At 40.0% G+C, this 17,616-nt stretch overlaps 1 protein-coding gene across 2 annotated transcripts in view; it reads left to right on the top strand.

Annotated features, from left to right (window-relative positions):
- Positions 1-17,616, top strand: part of DTNB (dystrobrevin beta) — a 246,682-nt gene that overhangs the window by 85,540 nt on the left and 143,526 nt on the right. For both annotated transcript variants that reach the window (XM_082672075.1, XM_082672074.1), the window contains 2 exons: positions 2,257-2,362; positions 5,359-5,525. In XM_082672075.1, the coding sequence (XP_082528201.1) occupies positions 2,257-2,362; positions 5,359-5,525 (273 nt within the window). The remainder of the gene's footprint in view (positions 1-2,256; positions 2,363-5,358; positions 5,526-17,616) is intronic.

The following is a 17,616-nucleotide window of genomic DNA, read 5'->3' as shown; positions in this document are numbered from 1 at the left end:
GAGGACAGTCTCAGAGACCTCTGGGACAACATTAAACGTACCAACATTCGAATTATAGGGGTTCCAGAAGAAGAAGAGAAAAAGAAAGGGACTGAGAAAATATTTGAAGAGATTATAGTTGAAAACTTCCCTAATATGGGAAAGGAAATAGTTAATCAAGTCCAGGAAGCACAGAGAGTCCCATACAGGATAAATCCAAGGAGAAATACGCCAAGACACATATTAATCAAACTGTCAAAAATTAAATACAAAGAAAACATATTAAAAGCAGCAAGGGAAAAACAACAAATAACACACAAGGGAATCCCCATAAGGTTAACAGCTGATCTTTCAGCAGAAACTCTGCAAGCCAGAAGGGAGTGGCAGGACATATTGAAAGTGTTGAAGGAGAAAAACCTACAACCAAGATTACTCTACCCAGCAAGGATCTCATTCAGATTTGATGGAGAAATTAAAACCTTTAGAGACAAGCAAAAGCTGAGAGAGTTCAGCACCACCAAACCAGCTCTACAACAACTGCTAAAGGAACTTCTCTAGGCAAGAAACACAAAAGAAGGAAAAGACCTACAATAACAAACCCAAAACAATTAAGAAAATGGGAATGGGAACACACATATCGATAATTACCTTAAATGTAAATGGACTAAATGCTCCCACCAAAAGACACAGATTGGCTGAATGGATACAAAAACAAGACCCATATATTTGCTGTCTACAAGAGACCCGTATGCTAACACATATATATGGAATTTAAGAAAAAAAAAAAATGTCATGAAAAACCTAGGGGTGAAACAGGAATAAAGACACAGACTTACTAGAGAATGGACTTGAGGCTATGGGGAGGGGGAAGGGTAAACGGTGACAAAGCAATAAAGAGGCATGGACATGTATACACTACCAAACGTAAGGTAGATAGCTAGTGGGAAGCAGCCGCATAGCACAGGGAGATCAGCTCGGTGCTGTGTGACCGCCTGGAGGGGTGGGATAGGGAGGGTGGGAGGGAGGGTGACGCAAGCGGGAAGAGATATGGGAACATATGTATATACATAACTGATTCATTTTGTTGTGAAGCTGAAACTAACATACCATTGTAAAGCAATTATGCTCCAATAAGGATGTTTAAAAAAATATATATATAAAAAAAAAAAAAAAAAAAAAAGAAACCACACAAAACTCCATGATAGGTAAATCAAAACTTTTAGGGAAAGTAGCATTAGGATTATAAGTGGATTTGTAAAAGTGTAATTTTTAACAAATATAAGAGGATACAGAAACATTAATTTAAACATTACATTTATGATAAGTGATATAATTACAAACGTATATTAACCACCTCTGACTAGCTAAAGACTTCCTAGCATCTTCTTTCTCAATTTTAAGTATACACTTTTAATTTCATTTTGGTTTATTGCAGTTATTTGCATATCCATTATAAGAGGCATTTTCCACGTCTGAACCTCCATTCAAATGCTGAGTGACTTTCTGTTTTTATTTTTAACGTTGCTCACGCATTCCTCTCAGATTCCACTGAAATCTCAGAAACATTAGTAGCTTGGATGCCTGAGATGGAAAACACTTTGGAAAACTTTATTTAGCCTATTCGAGTAGGCATTTCTCAAACTACACCGTCAATGCATAGCTATGTATAAGGGCCTTTGGACGGTAACTTCCTAGTGTTAATCACCCTCATTTAGCCCTCTTACATATATGTGAGAACCTTTCCCTCCCTCCATTCAGTGCTGGCCTACAGTCTCTGTCCTGGATCTGAGACTTTCCTTCAGAATTCTTCAGAAATAGTCATTTGAAGGACACCTGAGTTGTAGTCCTGATTTTGGTAGGACCTTTACAAACCATTTAAATGCGTCATTCCTTTATTATCTCATCTGTAAAATGAAGATAGTAATACCTAGCCTATTTATCTTTTTTTCATTTCATATGTTTTATTGAAATATAGTTAACTTACAGTATTAGTTTCAGGTGTACAACATAGTAATTCCATCCTAGCCTATTTGTCTTTTACAGTTGTTTTAAGATTCAAATAAAATAATGTAAGTGGAAATGCATTTGAATATAGCAGTAGTACATAGGATAGTGTGTAGCATTGTCTGTAGTAATGCAAAATACTATTTATTTTGCTATACAATTTCCCATGTAATTCATTACAACTTGGTTGGGAGAATCCTAAGTTAACTTAATCTTAGAGTTCAGAGATATTTGAAAAATATGAAGTATACTTGTTTTTTTTTCTCTTCACAGAAAAAGATAATGCTAAATACGTTTTTAGACACCATGATGGCCGATCCTCCTCCCCAGTGCCTTGTCTGGCTGCCTCTCATGCATAGGCTTGCCCACGTTGAGAATGGTAAGCAGAACTTTTATCATCCAGTTCCCTGTGCTATAGGAAGTATATGAACTGACAGTATTTGTAATGTCCTTAGTTATTATCATTGAAAATTACAGTTGACATTTGCTGGCACTCCATCATTTGAATTTGTGGTTTTAGCTTCCAAAAGAGGAATATTTATTTCTCAAAAAAAAAAAAAAAAAGGGAGGGAGGACTTATTATACTTAGATAGGATACCAAGAGGTAGTAATATCAGGTCAGAAAACTTTGTGGTTCAAACGCCAGGCTTTTCCCCCAAGATTCCAGATGGTTGTTTTCTGCTTAAACCCACCTGACTTAGCCATGACTTCCTTTAGTTTATAAAAAGCATAACTCCAAAAAATTGTATATATTCAATATCAACCACTAACACTATAAAATTTTGGAATAGTTTAAAGGAAAATAGCCAAGATAGAATTTGGTACTGGGTTTCACCCATATTCAGTTTTTTCCTTTACCACTGAATTACTCTCAGTATCCTTCCCAAGTAGTTTGACTTAAATCTTTGTTTCACTTGAAATTGAAATGGTACTTATCTCTTAGTAACTACTTAGGTTTTTCTGCTATTGCTATCAGTTTATCTCCTTGTTTAGGTTGTTTGAATTCATTAAAGGAAAGGTCCTAGCTTTTCTCTGGAAGCTCCCTTCTTTCAAGGCTCTTCTTGCCTGTCTCTCCTCATTCCACAAAAGAGGAGTGATAGCTGAGCGGCGCTAAAAAGCAGAGTCCTCTTTTTTCATTTTGTAAGAATGAGAGAACGCTACCGTACTCTCTTTATTTTCTCTCCCTCCTACTCATACCTTTTTTTTTTTTTTTAAACTTCTCAGGCTTTCACTCAGTCATGGCTTTAGTTCACAAGTCCTTAGATTCAAGATTATTTTCCTAAAGTCCTGGAATCTCTTGAGTAGACTAAAACAGCTAAATTTTTTTTTTTTTTTTTTTTTTTGCGGTACGTGGGCCTCCCACTGCTGTGGCCTCTCCCGCTGCGGAGCACAGGCCCGGAACGCGCGCATGCCCAGTGGCCGTGGCTCACGGGCCCAGCCGCTCTGCGGCATGTGGGATCTTCCCGGACTGGGGCACGAACCCATGTCCCCTGCATCGGCAGGTGGACTCTCAACCACTGTGCCACCAGGGAAGCCCAAACAGCTAAATTTTTAAACAGGATTTTTGGATAGAGATTTATGCTGTTAAATTATTACAGTGTTGGTTCTTTTCAGGGACAATACCTTTATAGCACTAAATGTTTTTGTAGTTTCATATCCAGCTCATTTTCATAAAATCATTTCATATCTGCTATCCCAAGTAGAGAGGATCTCAGTTGTCGAGATCTAGTGTTATCCGTATGAACATTTTGTTGTGACTTTGTATGTAGTATATTATTTATAAATTACATTCTTATGTGATTAACACTTTCATTATTCCTTAGAAATATTTTGATAACAAAAATTTAAATTTCTTAGAGGAGGTATGTCCTTTGGATTTCTCATTCCAGATTTTAGTTTTCTGTTATTCTTGAGTGATCTTGTATTATTTTTCTCACCTAGTGCTCAGGTTTTGTTGTTGTTGTTTGTTTGTTTTGAGACTTGATTCTCTAGTTAATATGCATTTTTGGAAGTAGGACTAAAAATCCTTATGATTGAGACAACACTGCCTTTGTATACACAGGGCTAGAAAGAGTTGTTCAAATGAATATTGAATATTATATCCCTCTTTCCTTTGACTTCCATTTCTTGTGTTCAGAATTGAATTGCCAGAGGGAACAATCGTGCTGTCAACATTTAAAAGTATAAATAACAGGGCTTCCCTGGTGGCGCAGTGGTTGAGAGTCCGCCTGCCGATGCAGGGGACACGGGTTCGTGCCCCGGTCCAGGAAGATCCCACATGCCGTGGAGCGGCTGGGCCCGTGAGCCATGGCCGCTGAGCCTGCGCGTCCCGAGCCTGTGCTCCGCAACAGGAAAAGGCACAGCAGTGAGAGGCCCGCGTACCAAAAAAAAAAAAAAAAAAAAGTATAAATAACAATCTGTAATATACAGTTGTGCATTTATTGCCCACTTCCACTGAGTAAACTGGACTTTCAGGCTATAAGAGAATTCCAGTAACCCCCATAAATCCTGACTGCCGGCTGGCGGTTTTTCCTGAGGTAAGATGCTGTGTGAGGTGGAGAAAGGAGTCTCAGGTCACCTGAGTTTCCCTCTCTCCAAATCACTGCCCCTTCATTGGTTAGAGCACCTTATTTTATGCCAATACTTGGAGCTCTTACCTAAAACTAGTATTTTGATATGGTAGCCTTACTTTTTTACCAGTTACCATTTGCACCCAGGTATGTAGTAGTATTTATTTATTTATTTATTTACTGGCCGTGCTGTGTGTCATGTGGGATCTTAGTTCCCCAACCAGGGATCGAACCAGTGCCCCCTGCGTTGAAAGCTCGGAGTCTTAACCACTGGACTTCCAGGAAAGTGCCTGTAGTATTTAGTTCAGCAAACATTTGGAGGCCTTCAGTCCAAAGGACTGTGTGAAATACCACTTGCAAGTAGCAGAGACATAAAGCATGGCGTACTGGCTCTCACAGATTTTATGTTAGTGAAGGAAACATATGTCCACAACTAACAATATACATGTCTTTAAAAAAATAGGTTTGGAAGAGAAATTTTGGAATGAGGGTGTCTCTCCTCCTTACTGGTTTATTTACCTAAAATTTGAGACACGAATGTCATTTTAAAGAAGGAAATTAGTTGTTTTTTAAGGTGGATTGTAATCTATTCTAAATGGAAAATTTTGTTATTTTCTTTTTATTCCAGTGAATGGCTGGTTAGGTTAACTAAATTGAAGACAATTTAGATTCTTCACTTCTAGTTTTGTTTTCACCTTTGCTTTTATGTTAAATTTGGTTTTCCACTGTACTGACTTTATTCTCCAAATGAAAATGACTTCTTTCTCCCTCTGGTTCCCTCTCCTCCCTGCCCTCATCCCTCAAGTCTTCCACCCCGTGGAGTGCTCCTATTGCCGGTGTGAGAGTATGATGGGTTTCCGGTACCGATGCCAGCAGTGCCACAACTACCAGCTCTGCCAAAATTGCTTTTGGCGTGGCCATGCCAATGGCCCTCACAGCAACCAGCACCAGATGAAGGAGCATTCCTCTTGGGTAACTGCTTTGTGTCTCAGTCTGTGTCCCCAGCGGTTATCTGTTTCATCCATAACAGCACCAGGGCCACTTTTCTGATAGATGCCTATCAAATAAGGATGTGGTGTCATAAAATATTAACCCTTACATTTATGATGGGTCTTGCAGATATGTTGTGCTTCATCACTTGATTTGAAAAGGAGAGTTTTTAAAGTTCTAGGAGATGGAGATATTATGACCTTTGATGTGGTCCCTTTTATTCAGTAAAATGGAATGTTGCAGTGCTCGCTTTCCCAGTGAAAAGTGTCTTCTTTTTTTTTTTTATTAATTAATATTTATTTTTGGCTATGCTGGATCTTTGTTTTTGTGCGTGGGCTTTCTCCAATTGCGGAGAGCGGGGGCCACTCCTCATCGCGGTGCACGGGCCTCTCACTGTCGCAGCTTCTCTTGTTGCGGAGCACAAGCTCCAGACGCGCAGGCTCAGTAGTTGTGGCTCACGGGCCTAGATGCTCTGCGGCATGTGGGATCCTCCCAGACCAGGGCTTGAACCTGTGTCCCCTGCATTGGCAGGTAGATTCTCAACCACTGCGCCACCAGGGAAGCCCGAAAAGTGTCTTCTTTTAAAATTGTACAAGGGGGTACCACCCCCACCCCAGAAGACTGACTCTCTGAGCTTTAAGGAAGATTTAAAGTTCTTTTTTTCAAGCAAACTTTATTCATGCTTATAGGGTTTAAATGTTGCAGGGAAAGCTGCATGAGATGAAGGAGTTAAATTTTTACCTCTCTAAAGTTGGGTAGATACTGTATTTTACAATTGCCACACTGATGTCTTTACTTTCAAAAGCAATCTTTTTTTTTTTTTAATATAAATTTATTTATTTACTTTTGGCTGTGTTGGGTCTTCGTTTCTGTGTGAGGGCTTTCTCTAGTTGCGGCGAGCGCGGGCCACTCTTCATTGCAGTGCGTGGGCCTCTCACTGTTGTGGCCTCTCTTGTTGCGGAGCACAGGCTCCAGACGCGCAGGCTCAGCAATTGTGGCTCATGGGCCCAGTTGCTCCGTGGCATGTGGGATCTTCCTGGACCAGGGCTCGAACCTGTGTCCCCTGCATTGGCAGGCAGATTCTCAACCACTGCACCACCAGGGAAGCCCCAAAAGCAATCTTTTAAATAACAGTATTTGGGTAGAGGTCAATGTCTGATTTTTCTGTGGTGTTTATAAATCATGTAACAAGTTTAATATCAATCATTTTTTCTTCCCTTCTCTCAGTTTATTTCCAGAGTTTAAAAAATGTCATATTTTTATTTCCTAAATTGCTATAGCCTTGCTTTAAATCCTTTTCCTCTAGCTTTTGTTTGTTGGTTGGTTAGTTTGCTAAAAGGTAGAAAAATATATAGGGTCATAAGTATAATTCAGGATCTAGGTTCTTAAGCCCGGTCATCCTATTAGACTTTAAGTATTAGAAAGCTTCAATAAGCAGGGTTTTTTTTCTATTTTCTTTTTTTTCCTAGTTAACCGTCTTAAAACTCAACCAAGAAAAAAGCAAATAAGTTTATATCAGGGATTAGTTAAAAACAAGAAACAAACTTTAATCAGGTGTATACTTTACTTCCTACATCTCTGATAATGTGTTAGAGATAATTTTTTATTAGATGGCTTTTCAGTTACAGCTAACACATAAAATTTTGTTAAACTGAACCTCCTATCCTGGGTCTTATGTTGTAAATTCCAATATTTCTTTTGGTTGAGGAGTCATTATTTTAAATTTTTTAAACAAGCAAAGGGAAAACAAAAAATAAAACCCAGTAGTTTATTCTCTTTTTCATTGACTAGAGAGAATTTATAGATTTTCAAATTGTTACTTTTTCTTCTTCTTAAAGTACAAGTATCCCGCTGTGTTAAATGACTTATTAATATTTTTCAACTGTTTTTTGTTTAGAGTCTAACTCTTTACACTGAGAAGGCTCGTTGCTTTATTACCTTTCATAATGACTGGATTCTCTGGAATGTATCTACTGAAAGTTTTTCTAGATGTTGGGGCTAGGAGGATGAGGAACTTCTTTTTCACCTTAGTTTGGACTTGCTCATTTAGCTACTTTAAAACCCATATAGAAATGGGAATTTTACATTTATTTAAAGATAAGTGACTGTTTGAATATTGCTTTATGATTTACAAAGCAGTTTTTCATATACTCTGTTGATCTGTAACCTACATAAAGGAAAGTACAGAAATCACAAGTGAATTCTTACATTTCTGTTTGATCCTCACAACACTCTTGTGAAGTAAGTCTTATCGCCATTTATTGTTATTTTTATTTCAGCTTTGTTATTTTTTTCTAGTTTATTAATTTATTTTTGTTATAGTGACTTAAGAGTTAAGGAAAAATCAAGTATTATCAGCATGCATAATTTTGAAGCTGGTATCATAAATGTATTAGTTCTGAATTTTGATGAGTATTTGCATTATGATGGTAGATGCATATTGGTAAGGTCTTTTGCATGTCTGTGTGTGACTTGCTTTTAAGACTAGGACTCTGTGTGCAGTGCCCTTGTTCTTTGAGGAAGATATGGATGAATTTTGAGGCTGTTGTGGGTAAAGAAATTTCCACCTAACAAAAAAATGTGTTATCAGTTTAATAGTAATTTCTTTGAAGTTTGTCCACTGTGTTTGTACTAAAATTTTGAATGAATGTTTCTCTGTGTTCACCACAGATGAATTTAGTGTGCATTTAACCAGTCTGTATATGAATTTGCATTGTAGATTTGATATGTGTAGTGTTGGTGCTTGGAAATTTATTTTGATTTTTCCAAAAGTTCTGTTTAATGTTTTATTTAAGTAACTGTGCAGTATAATTCGCCATTCTTTTATTCATCAATCCATTCATTTGTCTTTATTATAGAAAAGAATGCCATATGGTACCATACCTGTAATTCATTCTGTCCATTCATTATTTATTCAAAAGATATATTTTGAGCACCTGCTATGTCCCAGGCACTCTGTAAGAGGCTTGTAAGATACGTCTATGAACAAACTAGACGACGATTCCTGCCTTGGTGGAGCTTAAATTTTAAGGGTGTTAAAGAGACCACTAGGGCTCACCAACATCACTGTTTCCCTGTTCTTGCTGGGCACACATCTAGACTACATTTCTCAGCCCCACTGTATCCAAAAGGACCATGTGAATAGCTGTTACCAGTGGAATGTGATGAGAGTGATATATCTCTTCCCAGAACAAGACAATTAGTAACTGGGTGCCTTTTCTATCCTCTCTAGCAGCTTAATGGAGAGAATTTCATTAGGACCCAGAGAGGGTGAAACCATAAAATGAAAGGAAACTGCGTCCTTGAACAATGGGTGGAGAGGAATATCCTGCCAACCTGTGTGACTCTGATGGAAGCAAGGGAGAAACTCTGTGTTAAGCTACTGAGGTTTTAGTTTTTGCTACAGTGGTTGGTACTGGAAGTGGAATTCTGTTAAAACAAAACCTTAACATTTGTTTCGTTGGCTTAGCAGTCAGGAAGCACGCTGATGAGGACACTGATATTGGAGTTGGGAAAGACAGAAACCCAAGTTCTGCAGTGGTGACCAATTTGGTAAATTTGTCATCCATGATAATTTGGAAGACTTCCTTCATGCCAAGCGAACTCTAGGTCAAACGTTGGAAAAGGTCAGAGTGTGTGTTGACTCTTATTGGTAAGGTATTACATGAAAGAGATGAGCTTAGGAAAGAATTGGCTAGCCTTCCAGCAAAAAATGAAAGGGAATAGAGAACGTTCTGAGAGTTGGGGCAGTGAAAGGAAAAACAGACTATTTCTAGAGAGCAAGAGATAAGAGTTGAGAGAGGTTTTGAGCATCAAAGACCTAGTAAGTGTTCTCAGTTGAAAAAAAAAATGTGACAGTCCTGTGGCAAAGATCAGATGAAGTATAGTTCTTAACTGGCTTCTCATCAGAATCATCTTGCTCCCACCTTCATAGCTTCTGATTTAATGGGTCCAGGGTACATGAAACCTGGACACAGGCAGTTTTGGAAAGTTCTGTTTTGCAGCCAAGATTCTGTTTGCAGCCAGAGTTGGAAACTGCTGACCTATTGTTTCATGTGGCCTCCAGGTGGCTTCGGTTAGTTGAAAGCAAGAGGAATGGAGGCATGTCTGGGGAAGAACTTTGTGTGTGGTTACTGGCACATGGAGCCGACTGGAAACAAATAGATCAAAGGCCTGCTAAGTTTTTGACGGAATTCTGTTGGCAATGGAACCATGAGCCTGACTATTACAGCTATAAAATCAATTTTTAAGGACCCAGAACTTGCCCTGGAAAGAGGTGGGTTATGAAGGTTTTACGGCCCCTCAGGAGGGTGTGCCAGAGCCCACATGGCCAAGGAGAATATTTGGTAAGGAAGAACCTTCTCCTCCTGTCCCACTCTTGTATATTGGGACTGGGGAGAGCAGGGGCAAATAACATGCCTTTTCAGTTCATAGGTTGTGTCTTAAGGAGCTGCACGTGGTCTTGATGAAGGAAACTGGCAGAGCCAGAGGTCCTGCACTTGTAGTTAGATGTGCTGACTGAATGGGACTTCAGGTTTGCTTCTGGGCGGTGGGAGAGGCTTGAGTGTGTTCTTTGGGTAGTGAAAGTGAGCAGAAAGATATTTAGTGATTAGAAGTCCTTACCAGTATCCATGTTTTCCTTTTCTTCTGGATATGTAACTAGATTATATAGCCATCCTCCTTGTAGCCGGATGGGCCATATGACTAGTTCTTACCCATGGAATTTGTTTGGAAGTCATCTGTGTTACTTCTGGGTCAAGGTAGTTTAAAGCAGGTGTGTCTTCTCCATTCTTTCTATCTTTGCCTTTCCCACTCCCTGTGTACACCAGCCCAAATGAAAGGATCTCTGTTAGTTAACAGAGGCAGAGTCCTTAGATGAAAGGAGGCTGGGGCCCTGAATTCATGGATCAGAGCCCCTCTTCCAGTGTACACTGGACTCTCACATGAGCAAGAAATCAGAAAAAGGAATCAAGGGTAGGAGTGGGGATAGTCTTATAGGCCTTGTTGAGAAAGTGAGATTTGAGCAAAGTCTTAGATGTCTGCCTGCAGACATCTGGGGAAGAGCAGAAGTTTTCAGGATCGTGGCCGTACAGCAAGAGTGTGCATGTGAATTCAGGGAACAGCAAAAATGCCAGAGTAGCCAGAGCAGAAGGAGCAGCAGGAGAGCTGTAGGGAGGGGGTCAGAGAGGTGACAAGGGCCTTGCTGGCCATTGTAAGGGCTTTGGCTTTTACTCTGAATGAAAGCAGGAATCTTTGTAGAGCTTTGGGTAGAAGATAGCTTGAGTTGATTTATATTTTAAAATGATCCGTCTGGATGCCATGTAAAGAGTAAACAGTGGAAGGAAAAGATAGAAGCAGACCATTTCAGAGAGATGATTGCAGTAATTAAAACAAGATATGGTAGGATGTTAGCAGTAGAGGTGATGAAAAGAGCTGAATTAGGATATGCTTTATAAATCTGCTTCATGGGTGGGATGTGGCTTGTGAGAGGAAAGGAGTCCAGGGAAGCTCTAAGATTTTGTCCCAAACAGTTAGAAGGATGGAATTGCCATCTGCTGAGATGGGGAAGGTTTGGGCTAAACATCATTTAACAGTGATTTAAAAAAAACCAAAAACAACAACAGCAGTGTATCAGGATCTTCCTCCAAATCTGAATCATTTAAATATGGCAATAAAAATCCTACAAAATATTATGCATAGTTTGAATAAGGTATTATTTTTAAAAGTATAATTTAATAGAAAGCATGATAGATGATAGTCTCTGTGACTGAATGAACCACTTAAACAGAAGTCCTTGTTCAGATCACAAGGCTGGAATGGTCGACAGGACCCCCCTCTGTGTGGGCCTCTGAATGTGGCTTGTGCTTTTCACAGCATGGAGACATTATTTTAAGAGAGAGCATCACCGGAGGAAGCAGCTGGAGGACCAGCATCTCACAAGGCTGCAAGGCCTTGTCTTACCTGGCTGTAAAGTTATGCGGCCACATTCCGCCATATTCTGTTGGTCACAGTCTCTAAGGCTGGAGGGAAGGAGAAGGGACTTCATCTCATGATGCTGGGGTGGTGGTCAAGTCCACCACAGTGGAGCAAGGGTAGTGAGAGAGATCCCTGCAGTTATGTTTGGAAAATACAGTCTGCCACCCAGCGGATAAAGCCTTACATTCTGATCAAGGATTTTCGTTCAGCCATGGAGACTATCATGTTTTTCTACCACATTAGTACAGTTCGGTGGCATTAAGTATATTCACGTTGTTGTGCGACCATCACCACCATCCATCTTTGGGACCTTTTCATCTTCCCAAACGGAAACTCTTAACCCTTTCCTGATCTGCAAGGAGGGCTGGAGGTAAACAAGACTGCTCTCATTCCCTGCCTTCCCCCTTGCCTTACTTTCAGGTGTCCACTTATTCTTGTCTTCACTTTACCAAGAGAAATTTGACCAATTCCCATGTGGTTACTACTCCATGGCAGGAAGTGTGTATGTGTATGCACAATACACTTGTACCACAGTACAGTTTGTTGTCAGTAGAGGTAGTTATATAACTTAGTTGATGACATGGAAATTTCACCTTTCTTCCCAGCAGATGGCAGACTCCACCTCTGAACAAAGTTACTTATCCCGTTCTTCAAAATCTATAAATGACAAAGTATTGGATTTGTTTAACAATCTCTATTAATATTATTGCTTTTTTTTTTAAAGTAAATGTTAATGAGCAACTCACATATGTCCAGTGTAGTTGTTTGGCCACTGATGATATTAAATCATTTGCTTTAAGGAGTCAGAAAATTATGTTGTTATAGACTTGGAACAATTAAGACTGTTGACTTTGTCAGAAACAATGTTTCATTTTCATGTGATCAGCATACCTCTCCTCACATCTCTAGAATTCTAAGAGATAATGTGTATTCATTGAGGGAAAAGGTACACTTCTTGGCCATGCCCCTGTTCAGTTCTAAATAGTTACATGTCATAGTTAAATAGCTACTTTGTACCTGGTGCAAAACTAGGCAGGAGGACTATTTTTTTTAAAGGCATAAGACAGTATACCTACTTGTAGCAAGTTACAGCAGGAGGTAAGATACACACATGAAGAAAATCCAAACAAAAGCTACAAAATCTAGTCCCTTAGGTCAGTGCCCCACACTCCTCAGAAAAACTGCTGAGACTTGCCCACTGTGGCTCTGACCTGTTTTGTTTGGTTTTTTTTTTAACATCTTTCTTGGAGTATAATTGCTTTACAATGGTGTGTTAGTTTCTGCTGTATAACAAAATGAATCAGCTGTACCTATACATATATCCTCATATCCCCTCCTTTTTGCGTCTCCCTCCCACCCTCCCTATCCCACCCCTCTAGGTGGTCACAAAGCACGAGCTGATCTCCCTGTGCTATGTGGCTGCTTCCCACTAGCTATCTATTTTAAATTTGGTAGTGTATATATGTCAATGCCACTCTCTCACTTCGTCCCAGCTTCCCCTTGCCCCTCCCCGTGTCCTCAAGTCCATTCTCTACATCTGCATCTTTATTCCTGTCCTGCCCCTAGATTCTTCAGAGCCTTTTTTTTTTTTTTTTTTAGATTCCATATATATGTGTTAGCATACGGTATTTGTTTTTCTCTTTCTGACTTCACTCTGTATGACAGACTCTAGGTCCATCCACCTCACTACAAATAACTCAATTTCGTTTCTTTTTATGGCTGAGTAATATTCCATTGTATATATGTGCCACATCTTCTTTTTCCATTCATCTGTTGATGGACACTTAGGTTGCTTCCATGTCCTGGCTATTGTAAATAGAGCTGCAATGAACATTGTGACATGACTCTTTTTGAATTACTGTTTTCTCAGGGTATATGCCCAGTAGTGGGGCTGTCTAAGCATTTCTTTTAACCCTTTGTCTTGATAGAAATTTGGCTTTCCTGTAGGTGTTCCACTTCTCTTGCAGCCCTTTCAGGTGGTGGCTATCTATTCTCCTACATCCACATGAATCTTTAGGGTTTGGGAGGTGAAATTATTGTTAGGGTGACCATATAAATTAGCATATAATCCAGACTCATGTGAGAGTGGAAGGGGACACTGTTAATTATGCAGGGACAACATGCGTAAACTGCAATTATCCTGGGTAAACTATTTATGGTCACTGTTTTAGTTTTCGTTTCCTGCATAATAAATAACCATAAACTTAGCAGCCTAAAACAGCAGAAATATGTTATCTAGGTCAGAAGTCCAGGCAATGGCATGGCTGGATTCTCTGCTGTAGGTCTCACTGCGTTGAAATCGAGGTGTCAGCTGAGGCTGTAGTTATCATCTGGGCTTGAGGGTCCTCGTGTCATCTCACTGTTTGTTGGCAGGATTCATTTCATTGCAGCTGTGATGATGAGGTCCCCGTTTTCCTGATAGCTGCCAGCCAGGGGTGACTCTCAGCTCCCAGGGGCTACCTGCAGTTCCTTGACATGTGGCCCTCATAGGGACTTCACAGCATAGATGTTGGCTTTCTTCGAGGCCAGCTAGAGTGCATCTCTCTGAAACCTCTTCTGAAACCAGCCAGAAAAAAATGCTGCTTTTAAACAGCTCACCTGATTAGACCAGGCCCACCTAAGGTAATCTTCCTTTTGCTGTATAACATAATCAGAGGAGTGATCGTTTATTATATCCACAGTTTCTACCTACATTCAAAGAGGAAAGGCTGTTACAAGGATGAGGATTAACCTCAATTATAAGTTGAGGGTCAGCTTATATTTCTGTGAATGCTGTCACCCTGGTTATTTTCCTTCTTGTATTCCTTCCTGCCACTTCTAGATCTTTACACCCTGAATCTCTTAGATTAAAAAAAAAAAAAAGGGGCTTCCCTGGTGGCGCAGTGGTTGAGAGTCCGCCTGCCGATGCAGGGGACGTGGGTTCGTGTCCCAGTCCGGGAAGATCCCACATGCCGCGGAGCAGCTGGGCCCGTGAGCCATGGCCGCTGAGCCTGCACATCCGCAGCCTGTGCTCCACAACGGGAGAGGCCACAACAGTGAGAGGCCAGCGTACCGCAAAAAAAAAAAAAAAAAAAAAAAAAAACAAGCAAGATGCTGCTTTGAGGATCATGTCATTTTAGCCCTGTTATCCTTCTTCTTTTCTGGTGGTATTATCTCCATCCTTTCTGGACATACTCCTTCACTGCTGGATGGTTTGGTACCCGATTGATGGTCACCTCATGGTGATTTCTGCATCTCTGTAGTCAAACCTTTTAAGACCTTGGCCACATGGTTTCTTGACTTCTTCAGCTCTGACACTCTTCTTCTCCACTGAACATCAGACATCTGCTCTCTCAGTTACACCCTAGACCTTTTCACCACCTCCAACTGCTCCTACTTCCAAAATCACTGATTTCGACATCCTATTATCGTTTGATATCCCATTATCATTCCAGTTGACTTTTCAACTGCTCTCACTAAGATCATTTTTTAATCTCTTTCCAGCCTTTTATCCATTGATCTGTCTCCTCTCTCTATCCACCATTCCTTGCTTCTTTTTTCTTCTCTCCTTACCATTTTAGATATGGCTCTTCATTCCTGTACCATAAACGCCATTGTCCTGTGACTTTTTTATCCATGTCTCTGTCAACTAAATTCATGGATGAACTAATTTATCTGCTTTCTCTAGTACTTCTGGAGAAATCCGTACAATAGGACAGATTAGTATTACCTTAAGCTTCATGATCACCAACTGCATGTTGATGCTCAGCATTGCAATCCTGTTGCATTTCTCTGATCACCTTGCTTTTCCATTCTTTGCAGTGGTCAGTTAAAGTCATAAAGGAATAAAGTCTCCATTCGTTTTAAACCACCTACCCCAACTCTTCCCTGTCTTTCAGTAGATGACCTCTTTTCTTACACAGAGAAAACAAAAGCCTTAAGACAGGAACCCCCTTAACTTTCTGCTGCCAGCTTCATTAACTCATTTATATGTTTATCCAGCAAATTCTAATTCAGTACCTGCTACCTCGCAGACACTGTTGTAGGTGTGGGGTTACTTAGAAAAGGCTAGGACAAAGTCATTTCCTTCATGGAGCTTACGTTTTTTTTTGTTTTGTTTTGCTTTACACGGGCCTCTCACTGTTGTGGCCTCTCCCGTTGCGGAGCACAGGCTCCGGACGCACAGGCTCAGTGGCCTTGGCTCAAGGACCCAGCTGCTCCGCAGCATGTGGGATCTTCCCAGACCGGGGCACAAACCCGCGTCCCCTGCATCGGCAGGCGGGCTCTCAACCACTGTGCCACCAGGGAAGTCCGGAGCTTACGTTTTAAAGGAGACAGATGGATAAAAACATTTTAAAAACAAAATCCCCAAAATAAGTGAACAAGGAAGATATCAAATGATGATAAGTTCTATGTAGAAAAGTAAAATGATAAAAAGATGACTGAACAGCTACTTAGGATATGGTGGTCAGCAACCTGCTGAAACTGACTCAGGAGGAGACAGCGAATCTGAATAAATCTGTGATAAGTAAAGAGATTAAGGTAGTGATAAAAAAACCTTCCCACAAAAGGCCGGGCCTAGATGCCTTCACTGGTGAGTTCTACTGAACATTTAAAGAGTTAATACCAAGGCTTCACACATTTGCCAAAATAGGAGAGGATGAACACCTCCGAACTCATTCTTGTCAGGCCAGTGTTATGCTATCTGATATGAAAACAAAACCTAACAAAACAAAAAAGAGGATATCAAAAGAAAAGAAATTACAGACCAATATCCCTTAGGAATGTAGCCTCAAAAATCCTCAATGAAATATTAGCAAACCAAATTCAACAACATATAAAGATTATACATCAGTTTATGACCAAATGTATATTATCCCAGAAATGCAAGGTTGGTTCAACATGCAAAAATCAATCAATATAATACCATATTATTAGAATAAAGGACAAAAATACATGATTATCACAATAAATGTGAAAAAGGAATTTGACAAAATGCAACCTCCTTTCATGATAAAAATCAAGCAGCAAACTAGAAATAGAGGGTAACTGCCTCAATCTGATAAATTTCTTCAACATCTGTGAAAAACCCATAGCTAATGTTACACTTAATGGTGAAAGACTGAAAGCTTTCCCTGTAAAATCAGGAACAAGACAAGCATGTCTGCTCTTGCCGCTTATATAAACATTGTACTGGCTGTCCTAGCCAGGGCAATTAGGCAGCAAAAAGAAATAAAATGCATCCATATTGGAAAAAGAAGTTAAACTCTTTATTTGTATATAACAGGAATATGAATATAATTAACACTATTGAGTTGTACATTTAAAATGGTTAAGATGGTAAATTTTATGTGTTTTTTACCACATTTTTTTTTTTTTTTTTGCGGTATGCGGGCCTCTCACTGTTGTGGCCTCTCCCATTGCGGAGCACAGGCTCCGGACGCGCAGGCCCAGCGGCCATGGCTCATGGGCCCAGCTGCTCCATGGCATGCGGGATCCTCCCGGACTGGGGCACGAACCGGTATCCCCTGCATCGGCAGGCGGACTCTCAACCACTGCGCCACCAGGGAAGCCCAGCACAATTTTTTTTTAAGTTAACTTTAGGAGAAAACGGGCAAAGGATCTGAATATACATTTCAGAAGATATACAAATGGCCAATAAACATGTGAAAAGATGATCAACATTACTTAGTCATTAGGGAAATGACTAATCAAAGCCACAATGAGATGCCCCTTCACACCCACTAGGTTGGCTGAAATAAAGACTGACAGTAACAAGTGTTGTTGAGAATGTGAAGAAATAGGTACCCTAATACACTGCTGGTGGGAATGTAAAATGGTGCAGCCACGTTGAAAAAATAGTTTAGCAGTTGCTCAGAATGTTAAACAGAGTTACCATGTGATCCAGCAATTCCACTCCTAGGTGAGAATTGAGAATTCTCCTCTGAGAGTTGAAAATATACATTCACAGAAAAACTTGTTCATGAATGCTCATAGCAACATTATCCAAAATACCTCAGAAGTGGAAATAAAGCCAAATGTCTGTCAACTGTTGAACAGATAATCAAAACGTGTTATGTCAACATTATGGAATACTATTAGGCAACAAAAAGAAATG

The sequence above is a fragment of the Grampus griseus genome, assembly GCF_964374135.1.
Source record: "Grampus griseus genome assembly, chromosome: 15".
In the NCBI taxonomy this organism is placed as follows: Eukaryota; Metazoa; Chordata; class Mammalia; order Artiodactyla; family Delphinidae; genus Grampus; species Grampus griseus.
The sequence above is the reverse complement of the archived record's forward strand: the minus strand, read 5'-3'. Positions and strand labels throughout refer to the sequence as shown.